The sequence below is a fragment of the Typha angustifolia genome, chromosome 14 (assembly GCF_048772165.1).
Source record: "Typha angustifolia cultivar Huaian chromosome 14, ASM4877216v1, whole genome shotgun sequence".
NCBI lineage: Eukaryota > Viridiplantae > Streptophyta > Magnoliopsida > Poales > Typhaceae > Typha > Typha angustifolia.
In genome coordinates, this window is record NC_133252.1 from 8,340,225 (window position 1) to 8,364,373 (window position 24,149).

General features: G+C 34.9%; 2 protein-coding genes across 2 annotated transcripts; one reads left to right on the forward strand and one right to left on the reverse strand.

Moving 5' to 3' along the window:
• Positions 1 to 7,700: 7,700 nt before the first annotated feature.
• Positions 7,701 to 18,285, forward strand: LOC140776530 (rhomboid-like protein 20). Its single transcript, XM_073120262.1, has 8 exons — positions 7,701 to 7,854; positions 7,932 to 8,032; positions 8,820 to 8,960; positions 9,223 to 9,289; positions 13,767 to 13,918; positions 14,000 to 14,101; positions 16,297 to 16,407; positions 17,776 to 18,285. Exons 1-8 carry the CDS (start codon positions 7,830 to 7,832, stop codon positions 17,941 to 17,943), a joined length of 867 nt encoding a protein of 288 aa, XP_072976363.1. The 5' UTR covers positions 7,701 to 7,829; the 3' UTR covers positions 17,944 to 18,285.
• A 36-nt stretch (positions 18,286 to 18,321) lies between these two features.
• On the reverse strand, positions 18,322 to 19,117 carry LOC140776531 (CST complex subunit STN1). The gene has a single exon (XM_073120263.1). It carries the CDS (start codon positions 18,920 to 18,922, stop codon positions 18,452 to 18,454), a length of 471 nt encoding a protein of 156 aa, XP_072976364.1. The 5' UTR covers positions 18,923 to 19,117; the 3' UTR covers positions 18,322 to 18,451.
• Between the last annotated feature and the right edge of the window lie 5,032 nt (positions 19,118 to 24,149).

Below are 24,149 nucleotides of genomic sequence, written 5' to 3' on the forward strand. Positions count from 1 at the left end.
TAGATTGTTAAGTGCTTACACTAGTTGGATATTACATGGAGAAAAAAATGACATCAACGTGCACCGAAGTAAATATATGAATACAATATAGCATGACGCATTTAGGTTTACAAATCTAATTAACGATGGGGGTATACAGCAGAAACCTTGGGAAGTATCTAATGTAGAGGTAAAGAAATTCTATAAGCTTGTGGATGACGCATAAATGGAATTATAAAGACATGTAGTGAACTTTCTTTTGTTGTTCATTTGTTTCATTTGAAATGCTTGAATGGATAGACCAGTACTTCATTCACTGAGTTACTTAAACTATTAAAGAGGGCACTACTTGAAAGTTAAATACTACCTAATATATTCTATGAAATGAAAAAGATGATTTGGGACTTGGGTTTAGGATATGAGAAAATCATGCATGCCTAAATGATTGCATGTTGTACTTTAAGGAGAAATCCAATAAAAATTCATGTGACAATCATGGTGCATCTAGATGGAAAATAGTTGAAAGGTGTACCTCAACTAAGAGGCATACAAAAATTCATGCAAAAGTGTTATGATACTTTCTTTTAAAACCAAACTTGTATTGTTTAAGTGCTAGAGATGCTAACCCAACTGCAGATGATGTTATTTACTATGAGATTTTGAAGGACATCGTTGAATTAAACTATTATTGACACCTCTAAATTGAATCATTCAAGTGTGACTAAGCAGATCTTCAACCACATGGTAGGGGAATTGAAAAGGATGAGTTAGGTTTCACTATAGTAAATTTCAAGCGCTTGTATTTTACTAGACAATAGTTGACTTATGAACCATTCATATTAGCTTCTCAAGTAACACAAGTCTTCTATGTGAAAGATCCTAGTAATAATGATTGGCTTGTTGTTGTCTACACTAAACCAAGTGACCTATTTGATATGTATATGTAAGAGGAAGTTTGTAAATATGCTATAGATTGTTTTGCCATTGGGATTTGTCGGAGAGTACAGAAATCATATTATATAAATTGGATAAGAAATTATGCATGAGATGCTAACTGATATGCCTTTACTACATACCTAAGCTGCTGAAATGGACCATGAAGAGAATTCATAGTCTCAAGATGATAATGTTGAAGAGGATACCGGGTTGATCAGAGACTTGACAAAGTAATACAAATGTGATCGGATAAACACTTGCCCTTCCATAGAATTTACCATGTCAGAGTCGAGCACACTAATCTTCTTAGAATCTACTAAGGGAACATGAGAAAAACTAAGCATTCTCCTAAAAGATATTTGTTTAATAACTCAAAATAGGATGCTTTACTTGGTAATGCATTGGATACAAATATGACTCGTAGGACATGCAACTATCCCTACGTATACATTATTTTCTCGCCACTATGCATGTGTTCCAAGCCTGCAAGAGACATGCACATATATCTCATTCTCATTAATTTATATAAGTTTATAGAGAAAATTATTTATCTTTCTCGCTCTATTATCATAATAAAAATATAAAATTTTAAAAGTCTATAATAGGTACTATCATATCTGCCACTAATCACCTCAATTATATTGCTAGTTAAAACATCAAAGTTATAATATAAATTAAAGATGACTATGCATGCAAAGACTTGAGGAACTCCTACTTACATAATCCTTGGGCTTGGACACTCTGGTGTTATTCTCGCTTAGTTAAGTAGAATTTTGTCCTCAAGTTTTATGGCTTCATTTTATCCATGATGAATAGATCGTCTGTCCTAGGATTGAGCCCATGCGAAAAGCATCTTTTGCGAAAATAAATCCATACCAAATCATCTTCCTTGAGTGTTCCTAATTTTTATGCTTGTTCACAACTTGTTGATACTTCTCATTATGCTTAATGATTCAGTCACGGACTTGCTAATGCATCATCTTGGTGTGCTTGGTTGTTCATCGACATTGCTAGAGGAGTCAAGTATAATGGGTTAATTTAATTTGCCCCATTGACTAATTGAAATGGACTTGCATCGATTGTTTGACTTGAAGACCGGTTGTATGCTAACTCCGTTTGAGGCAAAGAGAGATCTAATTAACAAATATTTTTATCTACTATAAACTTCATTAAAGATTTTTCAAGTTGTGATTTACAACCTCTATTGGTCATCCATTTGTGGGTGTTGTGAGCTAAATTGGAGTTTGGTGTCAAGCTTCTTCTAAGGTGTGCACCAAAAATGACCTACAACTTAGGATCTTCGTTCATGTGCTTTGCCTACCAAGAGTAAATTGCTTTCTAAGAAATCTCACTTGTTTCTTCAGTCATTCACTTCTTTCGCAAGTCATGCTCAATTGCTCCAGTCCCTATGCTAGATCGATTTTTCTTGATCACTGCTCTAGTCCTTTATGGGGAGATGCCCGAGATATTCTGGCAGGACTAACTGAACTCTCCATGCTCCCACCAAGAGACAATACGTGACTCTTTAGCGATAGTCAACTATCGGTCAAATGGATCAATGACCAGGTGGCCAACCCTAATTGGGTAATCCGCCACATTGTCCTTGATTGTAAGCGTCTGCTTGCCAAAACCCCCTGGATAAGGCTAGGGTTCACAAGCAAACAAAACAACCTCCATGCCTATCTTCTGGCGCAACGTGCCATTCGCTCTAGGTCCTCGGACCTATGGATGGGTGAGGCACTGGAAGCCATCTGTACTCCCTCTTTGAATCAATGAAATCGGTCCACGGACCTCCTTTCGAAAAAAGAAGTCATGCTCATGGGGCTGAAGCTTTCTTTGTGCTACAACCATGTTTCAACTTCGAGTTTTTTTTTCTATAATATCAAAGAAGACTTCTGAAGGTGGCCATTCACTTTAGAAATATAGTTTGACCATAGGAACCTAAGATGTGATACTAATTAATACTGGATTGGTTGAAAACTTGAGAAGGTAACACCAATGCAATCGGATAAACACTCACCTCTCCATGGAGTCCACCATATTGGAGTCAATCACGTATTTCTTAACTCAGAATCCACCAAGAGAATAAGAGAAAAAATAAGAAGAAATCATTTATCTCAAAGATACTTATTTAATAAATTAAAATAGGTCGCTTCATTTGATGATACATTGAGTAGATATTGGACTCTTGGTACAACAACCCCATACGTACATTAATGTTCTACTACTATGTATGAGTTTCAAACCTTGTAGAGACTTAAGTATAGCTAACTCTCACTAACTTACATATGTCCCTAGGGAAAGATATTTATCTTTTTATATTTTCATAATAACAACATAAAATGCTAAAAGTCTATCATTGGTATCATCATGTCTCTCATTGACCACCTCAATTGCATGGATAGATAATCAAAAGAGTCAAAACTATTACATAAATTAAAGATGATTATACATAGAACAACTTGAGGAAGTTGTTACGAACCAACTTGATCCAATTTGTAGTGGTTCTGCACGGGATTTGGGATCCGCGGGTAGAGGCATGGATTCCTAGGTATAGGATGGAGGTGATGATGAGTGGAGGCCAAGTAGTTAATGGAGGTGGCTCGGCAATTGATGATGGTGGTGATGGTTTGCGAATGTGGATGCGATAGATGGTTGAATACTATGATTGGCCTACAACTATGGTAAAAACCGTACGGAAGATAGAGACAGTTAAGATAGATAGACGAAGGGAGAAAAGTAGGCCTACCCTACGGGACTAGGGGGATTGATGGAAGAGGGAGATTAGAAGCTATAGACAATACTAAGGGGATTGATGGAAGAGGCAGATTAGAAGCTAGACAATACTGTGCCAACAAAAGAGATGACTTTGGTTGGTAAAGGAGGAGGGCGATATAGAAGTTGATGGCCTAGTTGAGAGAGATGCTAGGGCAAAAGCCAATTAATCTTTCATTCTAAGCATATCTAAGATACAAACCTTAATGCCATATTTATAGAGATTAAATCAAAAGGTCTAGAATAAATTTAATTAACCTAGTCTTCCTAATCTTCTCAGATTAACCCTTCATTTTACCATAGATAGATTCTGAATCTGAAAAAGTCATAAATACCAAAGTTGTATATCTGAAGGTTGGCAATCTTATCCAACTAGCTTGATATTATTCAGATATCTATAGAATATTTTGTGAATAATTTTCCAAAACTATGCTGAGTTAGATTTAGCTAATTAAATAAAATTCTAACTTACTAAAACTCTAATTAAGCAAATAAGATAACTAGACTCAATCCATTAAGCCCAATGTCCCCATGATGTGACCTGATCTGACCTAGATTGTATCAATCCACCACGCTTCCATCCACCTTGTCCTCAAGGTGTCTATGATGGTTTCCAAACCTTCTGTATTTGTCGAATTGTTCCCACCAACACTCGAGCCAAGTCCAAGAGCGCAAAACTTGTGGAGGAGGCCATGGCTCGGCCAAGTGTAACACTATGTAATCCGTTGATTGATGCTCAACCAATTAGTCCAAGACTAAGATTTAACTCACCCATAACCTAATATAGGCTTGAGTCTAGTCTAAGTTTCGCACAAAGGCTGATCGATTTAGGCTTTGACATATCACTTATGGGCTAAGGAAGTTGTCCTTTAGATCAGTAAAGAACTTGATGGGAAGCCATGACCATAGGATTGGGTCGTCGAGGTATCGAATCCTCGATATCTTTCAAAACTTCAATGCCCTCATTTAACGGCTCGGGTGACGATTGGTGATGGCTGACGACCACTTTGGGATTCCTAGTTGTTGGTGTGGGCAACAAGGTCTCCTTGGATGGTGATGTATATCTCGATGGTCCTTCCTCATGTTGTGGAGGTGCCCTCGGTGTAGGTTCAGCCCCAGTTGCCATGGCTTGATCTAGTTCAATGGTCATGCTTACTCTCATTAGTGTGTCGCTTTGATTACCTTTCCACGGCTGGTATACTCAGGGGTACGGTATGCCTTGAAAGACTTTGGTTCATGTCCACAAGGGCCCTAGATTTCTAACAACGTTTGTGCCATGAGCGCTAAGGTTTGCGAGAGATTGGGAGGGCCTTCTATCCAATCTCGCAAGCTTAGTGGAGATGGCGATCTTGATGGAGCTGTGTGGTCCACCTCCATGCCTTGCTCTCATTTGCTTTGCTGCTCTCGATCTTGTTGTAGCCATGACGGTCCAAGAATCGTTGGCTTTGATACCAATTTGTTACGAATCGGCTTGATATGATTCGTAGCGGTTAAGATTCAAGTTTGCACAAAATTTGGGATCCGTGGGTGGAGGCATGGATTTGTAGGTATAAGATAGAGGTGATGATGGAGTGGAGGCCGAGTAGTTGATGGAGGTGGCTCGACAATAGATGATGGTGGTGGTGGCTTGCGGATGCGAATGCGATAAATGGTTGAAGGCTATGGTTAGCCTACAACTATAGTAAAAACTATACGGGAGATAGAGACGGTTAAGATAAAGAGACGAAGGGGAAGAAATAATGCCAGGGCAAAATCCAATTAATCTTTCATTCCAAGCATATCTAGGATACAAGCCATAAGACCCTATTTATAGAGATTAAATCAAAAAGTCTAAAATAAATTTAACTAAACTAGTCTTCCTTATCTTCTCAAATTAACTCTTCATTTTTCTTTAGATAAATTTCAAATTTGGAGAAATCGTAAATACCAAAGTTGTAAATCTAGGGGTTTGACGATCTTATCCAACTAGTTTGATATTATTTTGATATCTGTAGAATATTCTGTGAATATTTTTTTTAAACTACGCAGAGTTAGATTTAACTAATTAAATAAAATCATAACCTATTAAGGCTCTAACTAAACCAAAGAATAAAATAAGATAATTAGACTCAATCCATTGAGCCAATTTCTTTTTGATGTGATCCGATCTGACCAAGATTATATCAAAACTATTTACATGGTTCTTGAGCTTGGACACTCCAATATTAGATAACGTTATGCCCATTGCTTGATATTATTTATCTATTAAAAAACATTGGATATATGGTTCTTGTATTACTGTTTTAAATAATTTGGTTTTTGTTATTACTGTTTTGAAAAAATTACATGAGGATGACATAGTTCTTCTTCTTCTTATTATTATTCAGAATAACAATTATTTATATTATTACTGTTTAAAAAAATTTGCATGATGATAACCTAGTTCTTATTATCACTATTCTGAGAAAAAAAATATATTTCTCATTGTTTAGGTTGTGATATTCTGCTAGTGACAAATATGAAGGGTGCTAAAGAGCATGCAATGATTCCAATTAACCCTTTGGTTATAATTTACATCCATATTATCAATGCTAACTGCCATCAGATTTTGGTAGCACATTTGAGACTCAATTGGATTAATAAATATCTACATTATCACATACCTTTTTGAGGCCAATCTGATAATCTACTGCCTAATCAACAAAATGTAAATTAACTTAGTTAAATCTAAAATAACTCAAACTGTAATCTCCACAGAGCAAAATTCGAAAAGGCAACAATTACACTAAGTTGTAGCCAACCACAACTTGATCATCAGGAGGACCTTGAACAACAAAATATTATGTATTAAAGTACTTTAAATGTAATATTTTACAATTGGATGCATTATTCTGTTTCTTTCTTTCCCATACTCTCTATATAAAAATATACGACTTACATAGGTATACAAAATGAATTTAGCAGCAAGCCAAAGAAATTGGGGCCAAACTAAGCTATTAAAGCCACTGATCGGTGGAGTTCCTCTACTTACTGAACTAAATAAGTAAGGCCAACCTATTAAAAAGTAGTCTACAAAGCTTAGTTGGTTTTTGAGTTCTTTAGCATGAAATAGGCAAATGACACCTCTTAATTATAATAATTGGAGAGTAGTACCAAACTCTGTCAAAGATGATATATGAAAGATTGTTCATGAATATGAGAGAGAGAGAAGAAAAGTGGGAGAACTAATGGAGGGAAAAGAAAGAGGAGTTGATTGTAGTATTAGAGGAAAAGGGATGGAACAGAAGAAATGAAGGAAAAAAGAGAGATAGAAGATAGGAGAGGATAAAACTATCCACTAAATAAATTAGGTTTTTTTTAATGATACAGTCAAAAAGTACTGCTACATGCATTTGAGTTTTTGACTATTATCATGCGTCTCATTATCTTCAAAACTTAAATATAAATCTAGTTGACTTTTGCTAAATCGGGTCTAGCTTAGCGAAATAGTTGAACCCTAAAATTTAGCTGGTTTGGTATTTAGGTTCTGAAGTGTACTTGACGCATAAAAAAATTGGGAGTAGTTTGGTCAAAACCTCTATACATTTCGCATTACTAACTTATAACATAATTGCTCACGAAATGTTAACCAATGGGGTACAATGATATATTGCAATAGTTGAGGTGTGTATCACTTTTATTTTAAAGGATAGGGGATTAAAGTGTAATTAAATTTTAATATAACTAGGCTATCTCTACTTCTCTCTCTCTCTATATATATAAAGTTTCTTCAATAATATGGCTGAGGTTTCGGCTTGGTTTGGTTTGATTAGCTTAGTAGTGTTTGGCTCGGAGGTTTGATTTGATTGTGCAATGACTTGAGTAGCAGTTGTGTGTGATAATTGATTTATTTGTGATTCAATTAATTAAACGATTGACTGAATTGTCTAAGGCCTAGGTGATTTCGAAGGGAGGAACGGCCGTTTGTGCAGCTTACCACTGTAGAGTCTAGAATCTAGATTAGATGGAAGTATAATACAAATACAGGCCGATATAGTTATTTACTCGTGTTCGAATCCAAACATCCACAACCCGAGACGCCACGGATCGAATCCTCGTAGAAATATTCTTCGTCTCTCTCATCCGAAACTCCAATTCCATCGCTCCCTCCCCTTTCAGAGATGAACGGGGGGCCTTCGGGATTCCGTAAGCACCTCCTTTTGTTTCCCGGGAAATTGTGTTCTTCTTTTTCTTCTTCTTCGTCTTATTTCTCTTCGATGTAGACAACGCTCCTGTCACGAGAGCGTTCCTCCTCGTGTCGGCTGTGCTCACTATCGTCTTCGGAGTCCAGGGGCGTTCTCTTCGGCTCGGGTTGTCCTACCAGGTGCGCTAGTCACACCGTTTGCTGTTTCGTTGACGGGTTGGTTGTTTCTTGCTGAATACGATAAGGGATTTTGATTTTACCATTTGTGTGGTTGATGGATTGGTGAACTCCAGCTTTGGGATGGTTCCGAAATTGTGTAAATATTTCCTCTAGTGTCATAGTAGAGGCATGAATTTGTTCTCTGACCAGCATTTGGAAGTGAAATAGTCTTAAAAGCTTAGCTTCAAGGGCACTACGGAGTGATGCTATGACTTATTAAGTTTAGATCTATAGCATTGGAAGTTGAATATGTAGTATTTTTCTTGTATCGTTTACCTGTTGTTTAGGTTTATTGTCTATTGATTATTTGAGTAGATAAAAGAATGATAGATAGATCTATGCTAGAAAATCTCCAAGGTTATAAAGAAAAAATGAGGAACGCATACATGCCTACATCATTAAGAAGGAGGTTAGAAATTGTATTTGGTTGGAGGCCTAGAATAATAGATAATATTGGCAGTAAAGTATGTAAATGTGGAGGATATTAAGAAGATCTGAACTCTGAAGAATCATGGTGGATTGAATTACAAGGGATCTGAGAAGAGTGTAGAAGGCATGCTATTCATAAAATGAAATCATCACTTGCTTTGTTGCATGAACTAGGACTTGGGGGGACTTTTTTCTGTAGATCCTTTCTTCACTTAGATTGTTAAATATTTTCCTTGATAAATCTACAATTCTTTGAAGAGTCATCTCAATTTTCAAGTGTGACAATTCTTATATTTAATACTCCTTTTTCTTGTGGCAGAACCTTTCTGAAAACTTCCACATTTGGAGAATTTGTGCATCAGTATTTGCCTTTTCATCGACACCAGAGTTGATATTTGGATTATGCTTGCTTTACTATTTCAGGGTATTTGAGAGACAGATAGGGTCCAATAAATACACGGTAAGTAATGCGACATTAAAAATATTCGCCACACTGTTATAATTGTCAAATACTTTGTTTGAATATATTCAACAGTGCTTCAATAAATATATGGTACTTGCGATCTTCTCTGCTTGTCTTTCAGAATAACTAATGAGGATTTGTGCAACTTGATACTTAAAACATAGATGTTACTTCATATTCTGTGCAAGTTAATTAAATGATATTCACCATTATTTGGTTGCTACTCTTCTTGCTTATCATATGCTGCTGGAATTTGCAGGTCTTTCTTTTATTCTCTCTGATAGTATCGTCACTATTTGAGATCCTTGCTATGGTGCTTCTTAAAGGTATTAGTGTTTGTCAACTTGGTAGCATGTACCATATCGACTTTGTATGATGAGATAATTTTCTTAAAGAACGATATTTTTCAGCTTGTTGCTTGAGCAAATGGAGCACTATGAGATCTGACTTTTTCTTGTTTTGTTGGCTATTACTTAATCAACATCCTCTTTCTTTTCTTCTAGTTTGTTACGAACTAGATCTATACGTAAAAAAATTATGATATTTTTATGGCTGTTAGCCTCGAAAGTTAGGGTTCTAATGGATTTCATTCTCGTGAATCGGAAGTTGAGATGAAAAATTAAAAATAAAATAGTGGAGGAAAGTTGAAATGGGGCAGAATTGTAATTATCCAACGTTGCGGCGGTTATCGAAAGGTGGCAGGCGGCCAAGAGTGGTGATGGACTATCGTAAGGTAAGGTAGCTTATAGATGTGATGGTGGCTATGAGTTGGAGGTAGAATTAGGGTTCTAAGTTAGAAATATTTCTACAAAAATAAACGGGTATGATTAATTTACTTCTGCTCTTAAATTATCTTAATCTCACTCCTAAGATAATCTAAGATTAAAACCTAATTCTTAATTCTTCATTGGATGATTAAACAAATGAGGCCAACCCCTCTATATATAAAGGTCGGGTATATAATGAGTCCTACTAGGATTAGCTATAAAGACTAATACGATTCGAACTAGGACTTGCCTTATATGTTTATATAATTTAATTGGACTTGTCTTAAAGATTTATATAACTTAATTGGACTTGCTTTAGAGGTGTACATGACTTAATTTGAACTTATCTTTTGAGGCTTACATGATTTAACTATACTTGCCTTAAGGATTTTCTTAAAATATAAGCACGTCAATTAAAAGATAAATAGACTCAATTTATTGAGCTCGATATTCTCATGAGACAATCCGATCTGACCTGGTTTATATCATAGCCTTGTCTACAAGGTGTTATTTGTGTAGGCTAGCTAAAGTATACAGTGGATGGAATTACAGGGTTATTGGACTGATCTTGCTTGGCTTAAGTCTAGATTCTTGTAATTTACTTAATTACCTTTTCTTTGTGGTAAAAAATTTCCTTAAGTCCGAAGGTGGTCTTTTCTAGAATCAAGACCACCTTCCTATTGCAGGGATAACTATTGACTTGTCCCCTTTTTCCTATTGTGGATTAATACAATGGACCATTATTTGTTCTTGATGCTCCAATTTTCAGAAGAATCTAGTTCTTGATTTTGGTCTTGAACTCTTGCATATTTAACTTCGACATTTGGAGTTTTGATCCTTTTTTTTTAATCCCCTTTCATACACCTGAATCTGCATTGTATAGAAAGCTAAAACATTTCTACTTCATGAACAGCCAAATAGCATCAATAGGCTTACAATCCGTCAATTACCTTGTGAATATTGCTTTTGGGACTCAACTCATATCCGGATGGTGTAAACATAGAAGATGCATCATGGTTTGAATTTGTGTTTTTGATTATTTCGGTTTTGGTTCCACTAATTTTGTTTCGTTTTGGTTCTTTATGTTCTAGCTTTCGTGTGTCAGTTTAGTATTTTTTTAAGAGAAGAAATTCAAGATATTCTAAACAATAATAGCATGAGAAAATAACGAATAATAGGAAAAAATTATAAACCCCGTTTGCTTTGAGATTAAGGGAAAATCTAGAATTGTTCTAGATTCTTACTGCTAAAATTGTATATCTAATCTAGAGTAAAATACCCTAATATTTACTTGTAATCTAGAATAGTGATGTTAATGATGGTTGTGCCGACCGACATGCGCTCAGCACGTCCCTGCATGCACTGGTATGCATTGACATGCTTTTAACATATTTTTAATAAAAAATTTAGTGTATTTAAAGATGTTTTGAGTCTTCAACACGTATGTCTTTGGCTTTTGGTTTGAATATATATATTAAAGCCTACTTTAGAGTTTTTTATCTTTAGATTATTTTTGTAATTGTTCTATTTTACTAAAGATATAACAATAGTCAAATAGAAACATTATCCAATAAATAATATGATTAAATATATTTATTAAAAATTAGTACTAATGATTAAACACTCCATAATATGATTGAAATAGAAAAAAGTAAAAAAAAAAGAAGGCTCTATATGACATATCATGTTTGTCACATGATAAAAAAGGCCATAGAATGGTTTAGATTTACCGCTCTAATGGATCTGTTTTGAATCAATAAAATCTGTTTCAAACCTCACACAATCCGTGCCAGTTAGCACGAGCGACACGCACATCTGTGTCGGCCCAACATGGCTCGGCATAAGGTGTGCCATTCTGGGTGACGTGCCACCATTGACACGATCGGTGGCTATGCCCCGTGTCGACCAATACGGCCATCATTGAGCAATGTAATAAATTACTTTTGATGTGACATAAAATTGAGATAAAATATAAATGAGAAGGAAAAATTGACTCAATTACCTTTGGTCTGACATAAATTTAAATTAAATTGTTCTTATTTATTGTATGTATGCAATGTATACTTATAGGTATGCATTACATATGCATAGATTTTATATCATACATACTTGTAAATATGTAATGAGATAGGTGGATAGTAAGAGAGAGGAAATAGGTAAGAAAATTGAGCAGAAAAATTGAACATGAAATTTTGGTTTGTGGAATGAGATAGGTTGATGGTAACTTGTTTGAAGTTTCACCTAAGACCAAATATTAATGGCTGAAACTTAATGATAACGAAAGTCAAAATTTATTGGTTGAAACTATCAAGATTTCTAGTTTTAACATTTATTTTGGACCATAATAGGCTAAAACTATTCTATTTGACATAACATTATTCATTTTTTTAAGATCAAAACTGAAACCAACCAAAACCGAAACCAAAACTTTGAACAGTGAGTTGGTAGGAGAGAGGTGAGAGGATTTTTAAAATAACTTTAATCAAATCAAGGGTAAAATTATACTTGGGCTTATGTATGTAATGATTTAAATAGTCTTTCTAATCTAGAGTAGAGATATTTTGATGTTTCTTTTCTAATCTAGGATAGTGTTACCTAATCTAAAATAGGGAGAAAGATAATCCTGAAGCAAACAAGGGCATAAAGACCCACATAACATTATGAAACTAGTGAAAATATTGTTGACCATAGTCACTATGCGAATTGGACGAACCAAATTCATGTCAAATCCTATTTGAAATTTTCGTAAACACTCTTCTTTATCTTATTTTTCAATGCACTACACAAGATCTAATAGCATGTAATGATCTGAGTGATAGGGTTTGATAATGAGTTAGATACAACCAGTGTTTTTAAAGGTGGCTATAGCAGGGCGGCGACCCAATTATCTAGCCATGTAGCTAGGTGGCCTACTAATGGCGAGCAGGCTGCCATTTGTCTTTTGGCGGCCCGCGTGGCCCGCTTAGTTGTTCCCTCATCTCTTGAGTGACGATAGCAAGCGATAGCAGTAACAGCGGTGGCAGTCGGCAAGTAATTATTTTTTCTCCTCTTTCTTCTTTACTTCTTCCCTTTCACTCTTGATGCTAGTGATGGTAAGTGGCAGCTAATATGGTGATTGCCTTTTCTCTCTTTCTCAAAATGGGATCTCTCAAAGGAAGCTGAGAAGAACTGTCTCAAAAAAAAAACGAAAGGGGGAGAAGCTTTAAAAGGCCACGTGCTCACACAAAAATCTCTCATTTTCACTAGTTGGCATGCACCCATAGAGCAACTTTTATTAATTTTAAATGCATAAATAAAATATGTAAATATATCTATATACTTATATATATAATATATTTGTAAATTATGATATTTTGTTGTTGTGATTGTAAACTAGAAAAAATTTATTTATACTATATTAATATATATATATATATATATCATATATAATTATTTTTTATTGTTTATATATTAAAAAAAACCGCCTTAGCACTAGGTGATGGGTGACTGCCGACCATGGATCACCTTTCAATACATTGGTTACAACTATACAAGATGTATTCAAATCAAATCAATCTTGGAATCTAAAAATCCACTCAAATAAATTGTTGTTAGAGTTGTTTCAGTTGCTTTTTGATTTTGATGGGTTAAAAACTTAAAATGCATCACATATTGGCATAGTGTCACGTATTCTGACAAAATTTAAACCATGACCAGTATGAACCAATTGTGTGGAACTTAACTCTCTTTCAGAAGATAAGGATATTCTAATCATGTTGGTGCATATTCTGTCTAGTAGTATTTTGATTTTTGAACATGGTCTCCTTTTCTTTCTTTTTCGTTGATCCTAGCACTGTGGGTTGCCCTTCATTTTATTGCCTTTTTGGAATTTGTATCTCTTATTCATCGGATTCCCAAAATTTTTGGACAAAATTCTTGGTTGTTACTTGTTTTTACAGTAGTATTTTTACTGTCTTTTTTGTTCAAGTTCTTAGAGCATTTGAGTTTCTGTTCGCATACTAAAATATTTGTCTCAACATTTTTCGGTTTTTGGCAGATTCTACCTTAAGCCTACTTGCTTCTGGACCTTATGGTCTTATTTTTGCCTCGTTTGTGCCCTTTTATTTCAATATCCCTGTTACATCACGGTTCCGCATATTCGGCCTACACTTCAGCGATAAGTCATTCATATATATGGCAGGTCTTCAGGTTATCACCTTTCTTAGAATGTCATTTTTTCCCAAGTAGTTTGTCTTATGTACTTATGTCATTTCTTTTCCTTTTCATTAGCTTCTTTTGTCATCATGGATACGGTCAATTCTACCTGGCATATGTGGACTACTTGCTGGTTCCCTCTATTATATGAATGCCTTTGGCATCCGAAATATAAAGGTTCATTTATCTTATGCTCTTACTCGTGCTATGTATATGTATAATATGTTTCTGCAGTCTCCTTTCTCTAGCATTTAATTTTGTGGTCCTTGTGGTCACTCCTTTTGACTGTTTGTAAATTTGTATATATTTTTTATTTACTTTGCACATTTGTAACACTTGGAAAAACAAAATGACTATCCCATTGTGATAAATTTATTGCAAGATTGATGGAGATCTCTTGCATCAAGGATCAGTTTTGAAAAAGTGGGTTGCTTGGGCTTTAGGCTTTGACAGTCGTATATTATTAACTATTATGGATTTCCATGCTCCTGTCAGGAAAAAAAAGGGCAACAGTATAAAGAGAATAGAGGATTCTGATAGTATTTGACCCAACATGTCTATCAAGTAATACCACAACAATTTTAATGGATAAAATGAGAAGAAATCAATAAACCACATCTCCAGAGGAAAGATAGAGAAGAAAATACTTTATTTTCTACCCTAACTCATATACAGTAGCATATATGGAAGACTGTAGTCTTCCAATCAAACTAATAACTAAGGAAAGAAATTAAACCCAAACCTAATCAAACTCTTAAAATAAATCAACTTAATCGGTGATCAACATGGGCGTTTGAATGGCCTATAGGACTTTCGAATGCATTGATGAACTTTTCTTTTGACCAAAAGCATTCTGATCTTGTTCGAACGGCACGACGACCCTTGTTGTCAGGTGTTTGAATTCCTGGATAGGTGTTCAAACACCTGGCCCAAGATTCGTCCATTCCGACGAATCCCCTCCTCCCCCAGTTAGATTTTGTCTCGTTTGATAAGTAGACTGGAATGGAGCAATTAGACCTTAATTCCTATCAGATTCAATATTAAAACAAATTACTTATGGTCTTTTCATGTTACTTTTTTACTTAAGTCTCTTATAGAACCTTAATAGAGGATGCTCGTCATCATTGAAGGTACCTCTAGATCTCTAATAAGCTCGATGATGATCAGTAAACCACTCTATAATACAAATATCTATTGGATTTTTCTGTCAGTTTAGTGGAAATTCATGAAGTTTGGGTATTCTGATATTTTAATTTGGAACTGGGCAGAATGTTCCTTTCGTTACCCTACCATCCTCAACTGTTGGTTAGATTTTAATTTAGGATGCTATTTGGAAAATTATAGAGAGTTTGTTTTGGATATGATGAAAATGTATGGTGTACAACATAGTAAGTCTAAAGTTCAGGGTATTAAATGTAAACTTCCTGAAATTTTAATACTCGTGTATTGGATGTACAATCAATTTAAGTTGATTAAACGTTGGGTATTCAAATTTGCTTCCATATTCCATCATGGTTATCTCACACTCTAATGCTTATAATTTGTTTCATGAATAATGTTTTCCTCGAAAGAGAATTCAGTTGTGTTCTGATCTTTTCAATATCATATACACTCTTTTGACTTTGCATAAGGCAGAAAAGACTTTATATTCATGTATGAGATGGACAGGGAAATATAAGTTGAATAGTTTCCAGGTCTGATTATGATTTGCCTTATTTTTCATCATGATATTTTGGAGTTTACAAGTTTAAGAAGAATATGGAGTGCCTTTTTTTCCTTTTTCTTTTCTTTAAACAGTTCTCTAAGAGTTTCACTTAAGAAGATAATATTGAGTTCTCAACTTCTCAGTAATATAGCATGTCTACTTTAAAATATTTCATCTATGTCCTCCCAGTGTTGTTTCACCTTCATGTACCTTGTGCCCTTTTCAATATCATATACATTCTTTTAACTTTGCATTAGGCAAAGAAAACTTCAGATTCATATATTAGATGCACAATCAGTATAAGTTGATATAGTTGGCAGGTCTTATGACCTGGCTGGTATATCATCATGGTTATGTTGCCTTCATATACCTTGTGCCCATGTCAATATCATGAACATTCTTTTACTTTGTATCAGGCAAAAGTAAACTTTATATTTGTGTATTAGATGTACAATCAGTCTAAGTTGACATAGTTGCCAGGTCTGATTATGATCGGCCTGATACTCCATCATGTTTATCTCACACTATAGTGCTTCTGATTTGTTACATGAATAATCTTTTCCTAGAAGTATAATGATAATTCAGTTGATGTAATATGTTTTACTGTTCTGAGAATTGGTAGCATTAGTTTTCTCAAGGTTTTCTCATTTATGTAATATGTTTACAGTTCCCTGAGTCGGTAGCCTCATTTTTCTCAAGGTTGGCAAGCTCATCACGGACATCATCAAGTGGTAATATTTTGGGGAATATTTCTCCTTATGCTGGGCGTCCAGTTCAGGCAAGTCATCTGTCTTATTCTTTAGTAAAGCGAATATTGAAAATATTCATTTAAGCTATCATTTAAACCATCTTTATAAATATAAAAGGGAACTATCTTTATTCATCTTCCTCCTCTCTTCTTTCACCATGCCTTCATTTGAATCAAGTTTCTAGTCTCCTATTATCTACGTAGATGTCTTGGTTTGTGTACTTTAGTGGTCTTGGTAGAATGTTTCTTATGCGTAGTATGTAGTCCAATATAGAATAACTGACTGACATTTCTAGTGGGGCATACAAAATGAGTAAACTGGTTTTCTTACATTGATCATTTTTTTTATATGCCTTGATAATGACATTATTGCAGGTTATCTAGAAGTTCGAGGAAATCCTAACATATGATTTGGCAATTGGTCCAAACTCTATCATAATTCATAAATATTTGCTATTTATGAATTATGATGGACATACAGCCTTCTTTGATTGCCATATCATAGAAATAAATGAAATTGTCTGAACACCTGTTGTTTGGCCAAATAGCTTTCAGCCTCGATTACGCAAAACTAGCTATTAATGATAAGTTGATAGCAGCCTTGTGTGAGTCTGTTTCATTGTTCACTGAACCTACAGTACTTTGCTCATATTGCAATTTGGAATATTTCTGGCAGAGTTGTCCATCATATATACATGAAGAATCGAAGTTATAGGACATAGTGGTTATAGAGAAAAAAAGTCAATACAATAAAGATAAGATCATATCAACTCGCACACATATAATATTATTAGGGGAAATTTGCGTTTAACTCTCTGCCTTTTAAACTATTTAAGGTTTATAACTTCCATTTTTAATATTTATAAAGTGAGCCATATATTTTATTAAATGTATGTAGAAAATATTCTGTCGTTAGATTAGTTAACTAATCTTAACCAAACTCCTTATGTTAAGTTAATTATACTAGAAAATTACAAAAATGCCCTCACCCAAGTTATACCGGTTATCCCAACTATACCCAAGCTAATTTACTCTCTTTCTTCTGCTTTAAGGTGTTTTTGCCTATGTTAGAAGAAATAAACTCATGCCCCAAAAGAAAGAAGAAGAAAGTAAGAGCATGTTAGGCACTTTAGGAAAAAAAAAATGTCTATAGTTGATGTAATATTCTTTTCGTATGCCATCTGTTTGAATAGTGTTAGTGTTAGTGTTAATCTGATAACCAGGTTATGTTTTTGCAAATTTCCTTTAAAGGGTGTAAAACCAAATAGGTAAGGCAATATGTTAAATGCAAATATCCCTATTAACATTTGCTCTACTCTGACATAGTGATATGGCATAATCTCTTTGAAATGCTGTAGGCATTCTCATGTTAAAATAGTTCCCGTGATTTTGTTGCAGCGGAGCTATCCATTGACAACACATATTACTCCTCCGCTATCTGAAGCTTCTATTGCTACATTGGTATCAATGGGCTTTGACAGCAATGCTGCCAGGCAGGCACTCATGCGAGCAGGAAATGACCTCAATGTAGCCACAAACATCCTACTTGAAGCGCAGTCTAGGTAACAAATCCTCGGTGGTTCTCTCGGAGAATTACAAAGGGTGTTACTTTCAGGGCAGAGACATAACACCACAACTACGACAGGAAAACATTTGGATTGATATAGACTCAATTCTTCTGTCCTTGTTCACTCATCAGAGCTAGTTGATAGTATATACTTGGAATTTCTCCAGAGAGGGAGGTAGGAAAACAAAATACATGGATAGATGCTGATTCAATAGCGATGTAAGCAAATGGTTACCATAATGTAAATTTTTTTGTTGCCTTTTCGTGCTAGTTGGTTGGTGTATCATAAAATGATATTCTCAGGCACCAATTTATAGACAGGATGTCATGCCTATCGGGTGATACATTACAAATGATTGATCAGCTTGTTCAAATTATCTTTCATATATGCTTCTTTTTCTTTTCAAATTTAACCAATTGCCCAGTTCTGTGAATGAGAAAGGCAACTATTCCATTTAGCCATTTCAGCGAACAGCTCCCATGCATGTTTCAAAACAAGCACCTCACTCACAAAGGCCCCAAATCATAACACTCCCTCGCCAACCTAACACACTCCAACCAAAACAAGACCTCCGCATTCGGATCCCTCTCCACCACCACATCCCTCACCGTCACCTGCATTTCCTCCCTGTACACCCCAACCCTTCCTCTAACCCTAACCACCTCCCCTAGCCGCACCATCTCCGCCTGCTCCAGTGCCATCCCGGCCTTTATATCGAGATCGGACGGCTCGCGCCACCGCTTCCTGCCGAGGGAGTAATGGTTGAGCCAGAGGACGCAGGGGACGCAACCGGAGCCGTCGTCGACGAGGAACTTTAAGAATTGTTCGCGGCGCTCGCGGCTGACGACGACGCCGAGGGTCTCGACGCAGGAGACGGGAGTCGAGTTGCGGGAGAAGGTGGGAGGTGTGGTGCGGTGGTTGACGAGAGAGAGGAGGTCGCAGGCCAGGAGTTTGAAGTGGACGGAGAGCGAACCCATGGAAAGAGGAAGAGATTTTCTTCCTTTTTTCTTTTTGTTTGCCAGGGAGTAGCTCTTCTGTGGGGCATTTGGTCGAACGCCTTGGTTTGGAAGGCAATTGAAATGTAAAATTTGTACCTGTAACAGGGTCTAATCGAGGCCAAAAGCCTATTAAAACCATCAACCAAGATATTCCTGCTAGTATCCTTTATGTTGTTATCCAGTGATTTAGAACTTTTACATAATTGTCAATGAAAACTTTCAAAATATTATAATTATCATCATATTTTTTAGAATATCATAATTGTCGCTGAAATGATTGGGCTCTTTAAAAACTGCTTAGTTAAATCTAAGATAAATATATATTTGACACCTTACCGCTTTATATGTATTTATAATTTACACTGTATTTTCAATATTTGTAAATTATATTTTATGTTTTATCAAATATTAGGAGTGATTTGCAATGCTCTTCAGATTTTAATCAGCAAAAATAGCCCCATTATTATCGAATTACAAATTCAGATATATTTTACTGATTTAAACTAGTTTACGCTCTCTTACCTAACCCAACCGTTTAATTTCAATGTGTACATTGTTAAAAATTAGAGCGTACTTTTTGTATAAGTAATACGTATAAATTATATAGGTAATGCGTGACGTTTTTTTGTTTAATTCTTGACATACACATCGTTAAAAATTGCAGCGTATATTTTGCATAAACAATACGTATAATATTATATAGGTGATGAGTGACATTTTTTTTTTAAATCTCGATATGTATATTGTTAAAAATTAGAGCATAAACGAAGCGATGGCAAAATGGAAAGAATGAATAAGAACAAGAGCAGCACCAACTGAGAGAGCTGCCCTAGATGAATTAGTTGCGGCAAGAGAAGTTCCTTACCTTAGTTGGATCTCGCTGGTGCCACCTAAACGGTAGGTATAGGTGGCGGATGTGTGATGTTTGGAGTTGTCGTTCGTGCAGCTGTCCCCAATAGAAGAATGAGTGATCCGTTCCCCTACAGATCATGGCCTTGCCACTCGGTCCCCGATGGCCAGTGGGGGCATAGATGATACGTATAAATTGCGTAGGTGATGCATGAATTTTTTTTAGGACATGGCAATCTTTTGAGGATTTATTAGAGCTAAATTAGTAGAGAAAAAATATCTGAAATTGTAATTTGATAATAGGGAGCCTATTTATGTAATTAAAAAACTAAAAAGCTTTTTATTACAAATCGATCCAGATATTATGTGTATTTATAGTCATATGTCAAATGGTATTAAGATGATTAATCCAACCTAAAATATGCTCTACAAATATTTGATAAAATGTAAAGCACGAATTACAAAAATTAAAAATACAGGGTGTAAATCACAAATATTGATAGGGTGTAAAATCCAAATTTTCTTAAATCTAACTAACCACAATTAAAACTGAATTTAGATTTAAAAACTATGTTATACTTGTATAAATTACTGAAAATTTATGGTAAATTATTTAATATTACATGATATCTTAGTAAAAATAAGGAAAGATCTTATCTTATGAAAGGAAATCAAATTTAGTAATAAATTATTTGTTAGGTTTTTAATTGTTGGTAATTATGTATAAAATATTCTAAATGTATTTTTTACATGTATATGAGCTTTACACAAGTCTAGAAAATCTCTGGTTTGAGGAATTGCAAAATCATTGGAGCAAAGTTGATGAGATCAAGTCATACCAATAAAGTTTGAAAATCTTAGACTTTCGTGAGTACGGATAAGACTTGGATTTGGCTCTATCTTGGAGATCATATATAAGGATTATGATACCCTATCTCTAGGGTGGTTGAAGAAGATTATTGAAGGAGACTTCTTGAGGCTATATCGGTTCTTCAACTAACAAGGTCCTTCTCATCTACAAATCTTAATCTTTCGTCTTAAGGGCTATCTAGACGAAAGATCAATCTCGAGGGCTACTGAGGTTGGACTTCAATCACGAGAATCAGTGAATCGTTGGTTCTAGCGAGCAAGACTAAGAGGAACAAAGTCGTTTGGATCGACGGGTTGTTTTGTGAGTCAGTCTTGTAACTGCTAATATTTTAGTGATTGGTTTTGATCCAAGTTTGGATTCGTGGTTTTTTTCCGTTTGGGTTTTCCACGTTAAAATCTTGGTGTTCATCTCTACTTTTGTTTTTAATATTTCTTTCAACTTTTACTTAAGCGAACAAACAATATCATTGCCTAAAGGTTAGATATATACGTGTATCTAGAGATTTTTCAATTGGTATCAGAGCAGGTTCTCTCACCCTTTGAGAGAGATCAGATAGGCATGGATTTTCATAGAGATAGACCATCATCTATTAGACCTCCTATTCTAAATGGATCAAATTATGGATATTGAAAAGCTAAGATGAGAGCTTATTTGCAGTCTATAGATGAGAGAGCATGGATGGCCATTGTGAACGGTTGGAGTCCACCAATGTACATGGTGAATGATAAGTTTATTAAGAAACCGATTGAGTCATGGGATAAGACAGATTATGAAAAAGTTGGTTGGAATAGCAAAGCAATAAATGTAATTTTTAGTTGTGTTTCCTCAGAAGAATTTAGAAGAATTTCTACTTGTGAGATAGCAAAAGAAGCTTGGACGATCTTAGAAATAACTCATGAAGGAACTATGGATGTAAAACTTTCGAAACTTCAGAGGTTGACTACTAGTTTTGAAACTCTACGTATGGAAGAGAATGAGACATTTGATGAATTCTATGCAAAGTTGAGTGATATAGTCAACTCCAGTTTCAACCTAGGAGAGAAAATTCCTGAAAACAGAATTGCCCGTAAGATCCTTAGGTCTCTTCCAGAAAGGTTTCAAGCAAAAGTTACAGCTATTTAGGAAAGTAAGGACATCGATTTTATGAAAGTTGAACAATTGGTAGGAAATTTACAAACATTTGAGTCCAGTCTTTCAAAACCAAGGAAGTCCAAAGGGATGGCCCTATCCACAGTTGAACAAAATTTGGAGGAGTCTGATGATGAAGGTGATTTAGATGTTGAGATGTTGGCCATGTTTGTCAAAAAGTTCAATAAATTTTTTCGGAAGCCAAACAAGTTGAATGCTGAAAAACTTGAGAAAAGCAAATCCTTTGTGAAAAAGAAGAATACTATGAGTTCGAATACAGATGGTAGCAACAACAATGTCAAATAGAAAAATAAGAATTCTGAGAATAAAGTTCGATGTTTTGAATGTTCTGGTTTTGGACACATCGCACAAGAATGCCCTAATCGTCTTAAAAGGAAGGGTAAAGCTATGAAAGTTACTTGGGATGACTCAGATGAATCTGATGATGATTCTGAAAAAGACGAAGAAAGCTTTGTAACATTTGCCTCTTCTCTACTTAATACTGACTCTGTTGTTGATACTGATAATCTAATCTTGATATGTTACCAGCTGAGGAAGATGAATCTGAAATTCAAAAGGCATATAATGACTTGTACCTGGAGTCGTTTAAACTCAAGAAAAGCAATCTTAGACTACTTCAACGACTCAAGGTAATCGAACCAGAAAGAAATCAATTTGAGGAGAAATACAAATTAGAACTTGAACGTGTCAAAAGACCTTTCTGAACAACTTGACAATGCAAAAAATAAGATGAAGGCTAATGAAATTGAACTAGAGCGATTGCAGAAGGAAGTGACATTTTTTAAAGGGAAGAACAAACTTGACGAGATATTAAAAACTCAGATTTCTAGAAAAGACAGGTATGGTATTGGATACACTGGTAATTCAAATAATAATAAAATTGTCTTTGTTTCTGTAGGTATACAAAAGGAAGAAAACCTGAGGTCATCAACCGCTTTTTCAAAACAATCCTGGATAAATATCTATAAACTGAAGTTCAATCAACAAACTGGTAACTCTTCAACGGCACTAAAGGTAAACTTTAGTCATACTCCTCGATAAAAGGTGAGTTAAAAAGGGTTTGTTCCAACATGTTTTCATTAAGGCATTCTAAGGCATATTCGACCCCATTACAATTTTTTACAAAAACCTAGAAGTGCCTTCATTTATGGGATGAAAACAAAGACCATATGGGTCAAGAAAAGTGATTTGAAATGTTATGTTGTACATACTGCCTTGAAAGCTTTAAATTCTGACTTGTGGTATTTAGACAGTGGCTGTTCAAGACATATGTTAGGCGACAAATCCTTATTTTCTAATCTCGAAGAACATGAAAGGGGAGTTGTGACATTTGGAGATTGTAACTCATCCAAGGTACTCCAGGTGTTCCTATTCTTGAAAATGTTCTTTATGTTAAAGGCTTGAAGACAAAATAATAGCATATAGACATCCGACATCATTTTATACGCGAGTTAGTTGAAGACAAAATAATAGCACTGGAACATGTTGAGACAAAGAAACAGTTAGGAGATTTGTTCACAAAACCTTTGAATTTATAGAGATTTGAGTATCTTCGTACTTCCTTAAGGATTTGTGCTTTGGACTGATTTTATTCGGATTTGTGTTTTTAGTTTGCAAGTTTCTTTTTATTTTATTTCTTCTTTTTTTAGGTTTTCTTTTACTCTGAATCTTTTTTTAGGTTTCAGATTTGTCGAGAGTTTTATTTTGTTTATAAAAAAAAAATTGATGCACTTCTAGATTCAAAAATATATTCTTGACATATAAATATGATTTGTTACTTGATTATGAGTTATTCTAGTCAATTTTATCATCTTGAAGTATATTGTATCAATTTTGATTTTGTCACTCCCTCGACTTCTATAGTAATGAAACCAAATTTAATGCACTCATAACGTATGTGTATTCTTGCGTGAGAATGATATCATGAATTATTATTTTTAAATAGCTCATTATTAACTTTGATTTGCAGTTTGACCCCATGCTTAATCATCAAAAATTTGTTCATAAAAGATCAATGAAAAGAGCTACAATGAGTTAGTGTGAAAGCCGTCTTGTTTAGAGTCCAATTTAACTCAGTACATTATTTACAAATTAGAAAAAAATATGTGAATTTCTTTCTGCACATTGTTTGATTTGTACTACAAGAAAATGGCTACCTACTCATGTGTGAAAGCCATCATTGCACCTATATGTTTCAGTAAAAAAAAAATTACAGGAAAAATTCCTGTCATGTTATAGAGAATAAGTCGAAAAGTGTAAAATTTTCTATACTAAGTCGGTTTGACTACTTGTTGCATCATTGTTAAATAGGAAAGTTTGTTTAAGATGATAGTTTCA

Excerpts from the sequence above, each read along its gene's own strand:
- LOC140776530 (XM_073120262.1), top strand. The coding sequence starts at position 7,830 with ATGAACGGGGGGCCTTCGGGATTCC. Across the intron at positions 7,855-7,931 it reads CGGGGGGCCTTCGGGATTCC|ACAACGCTCCTGTCACGAGA; the intron begins GTAAGCACCTCC and ends TCTTCGATGTAG. Across the intron at positions 9,290-13,766 it reads TGCTATGGTGCTTCTTAAAG|ATTCTACCTTAAGCCTACTT; the intron begins GTATTAGTGTTT and ends GGTTTTTGGCAG.
- LOC140776531 (XM_073120263.1), bottom strand. The coding sequence starts at position 18,922 with ATGGGTTCGCTCTCCGTCCACTTCAAACTCCTGGCCTGCGACCTCCTC.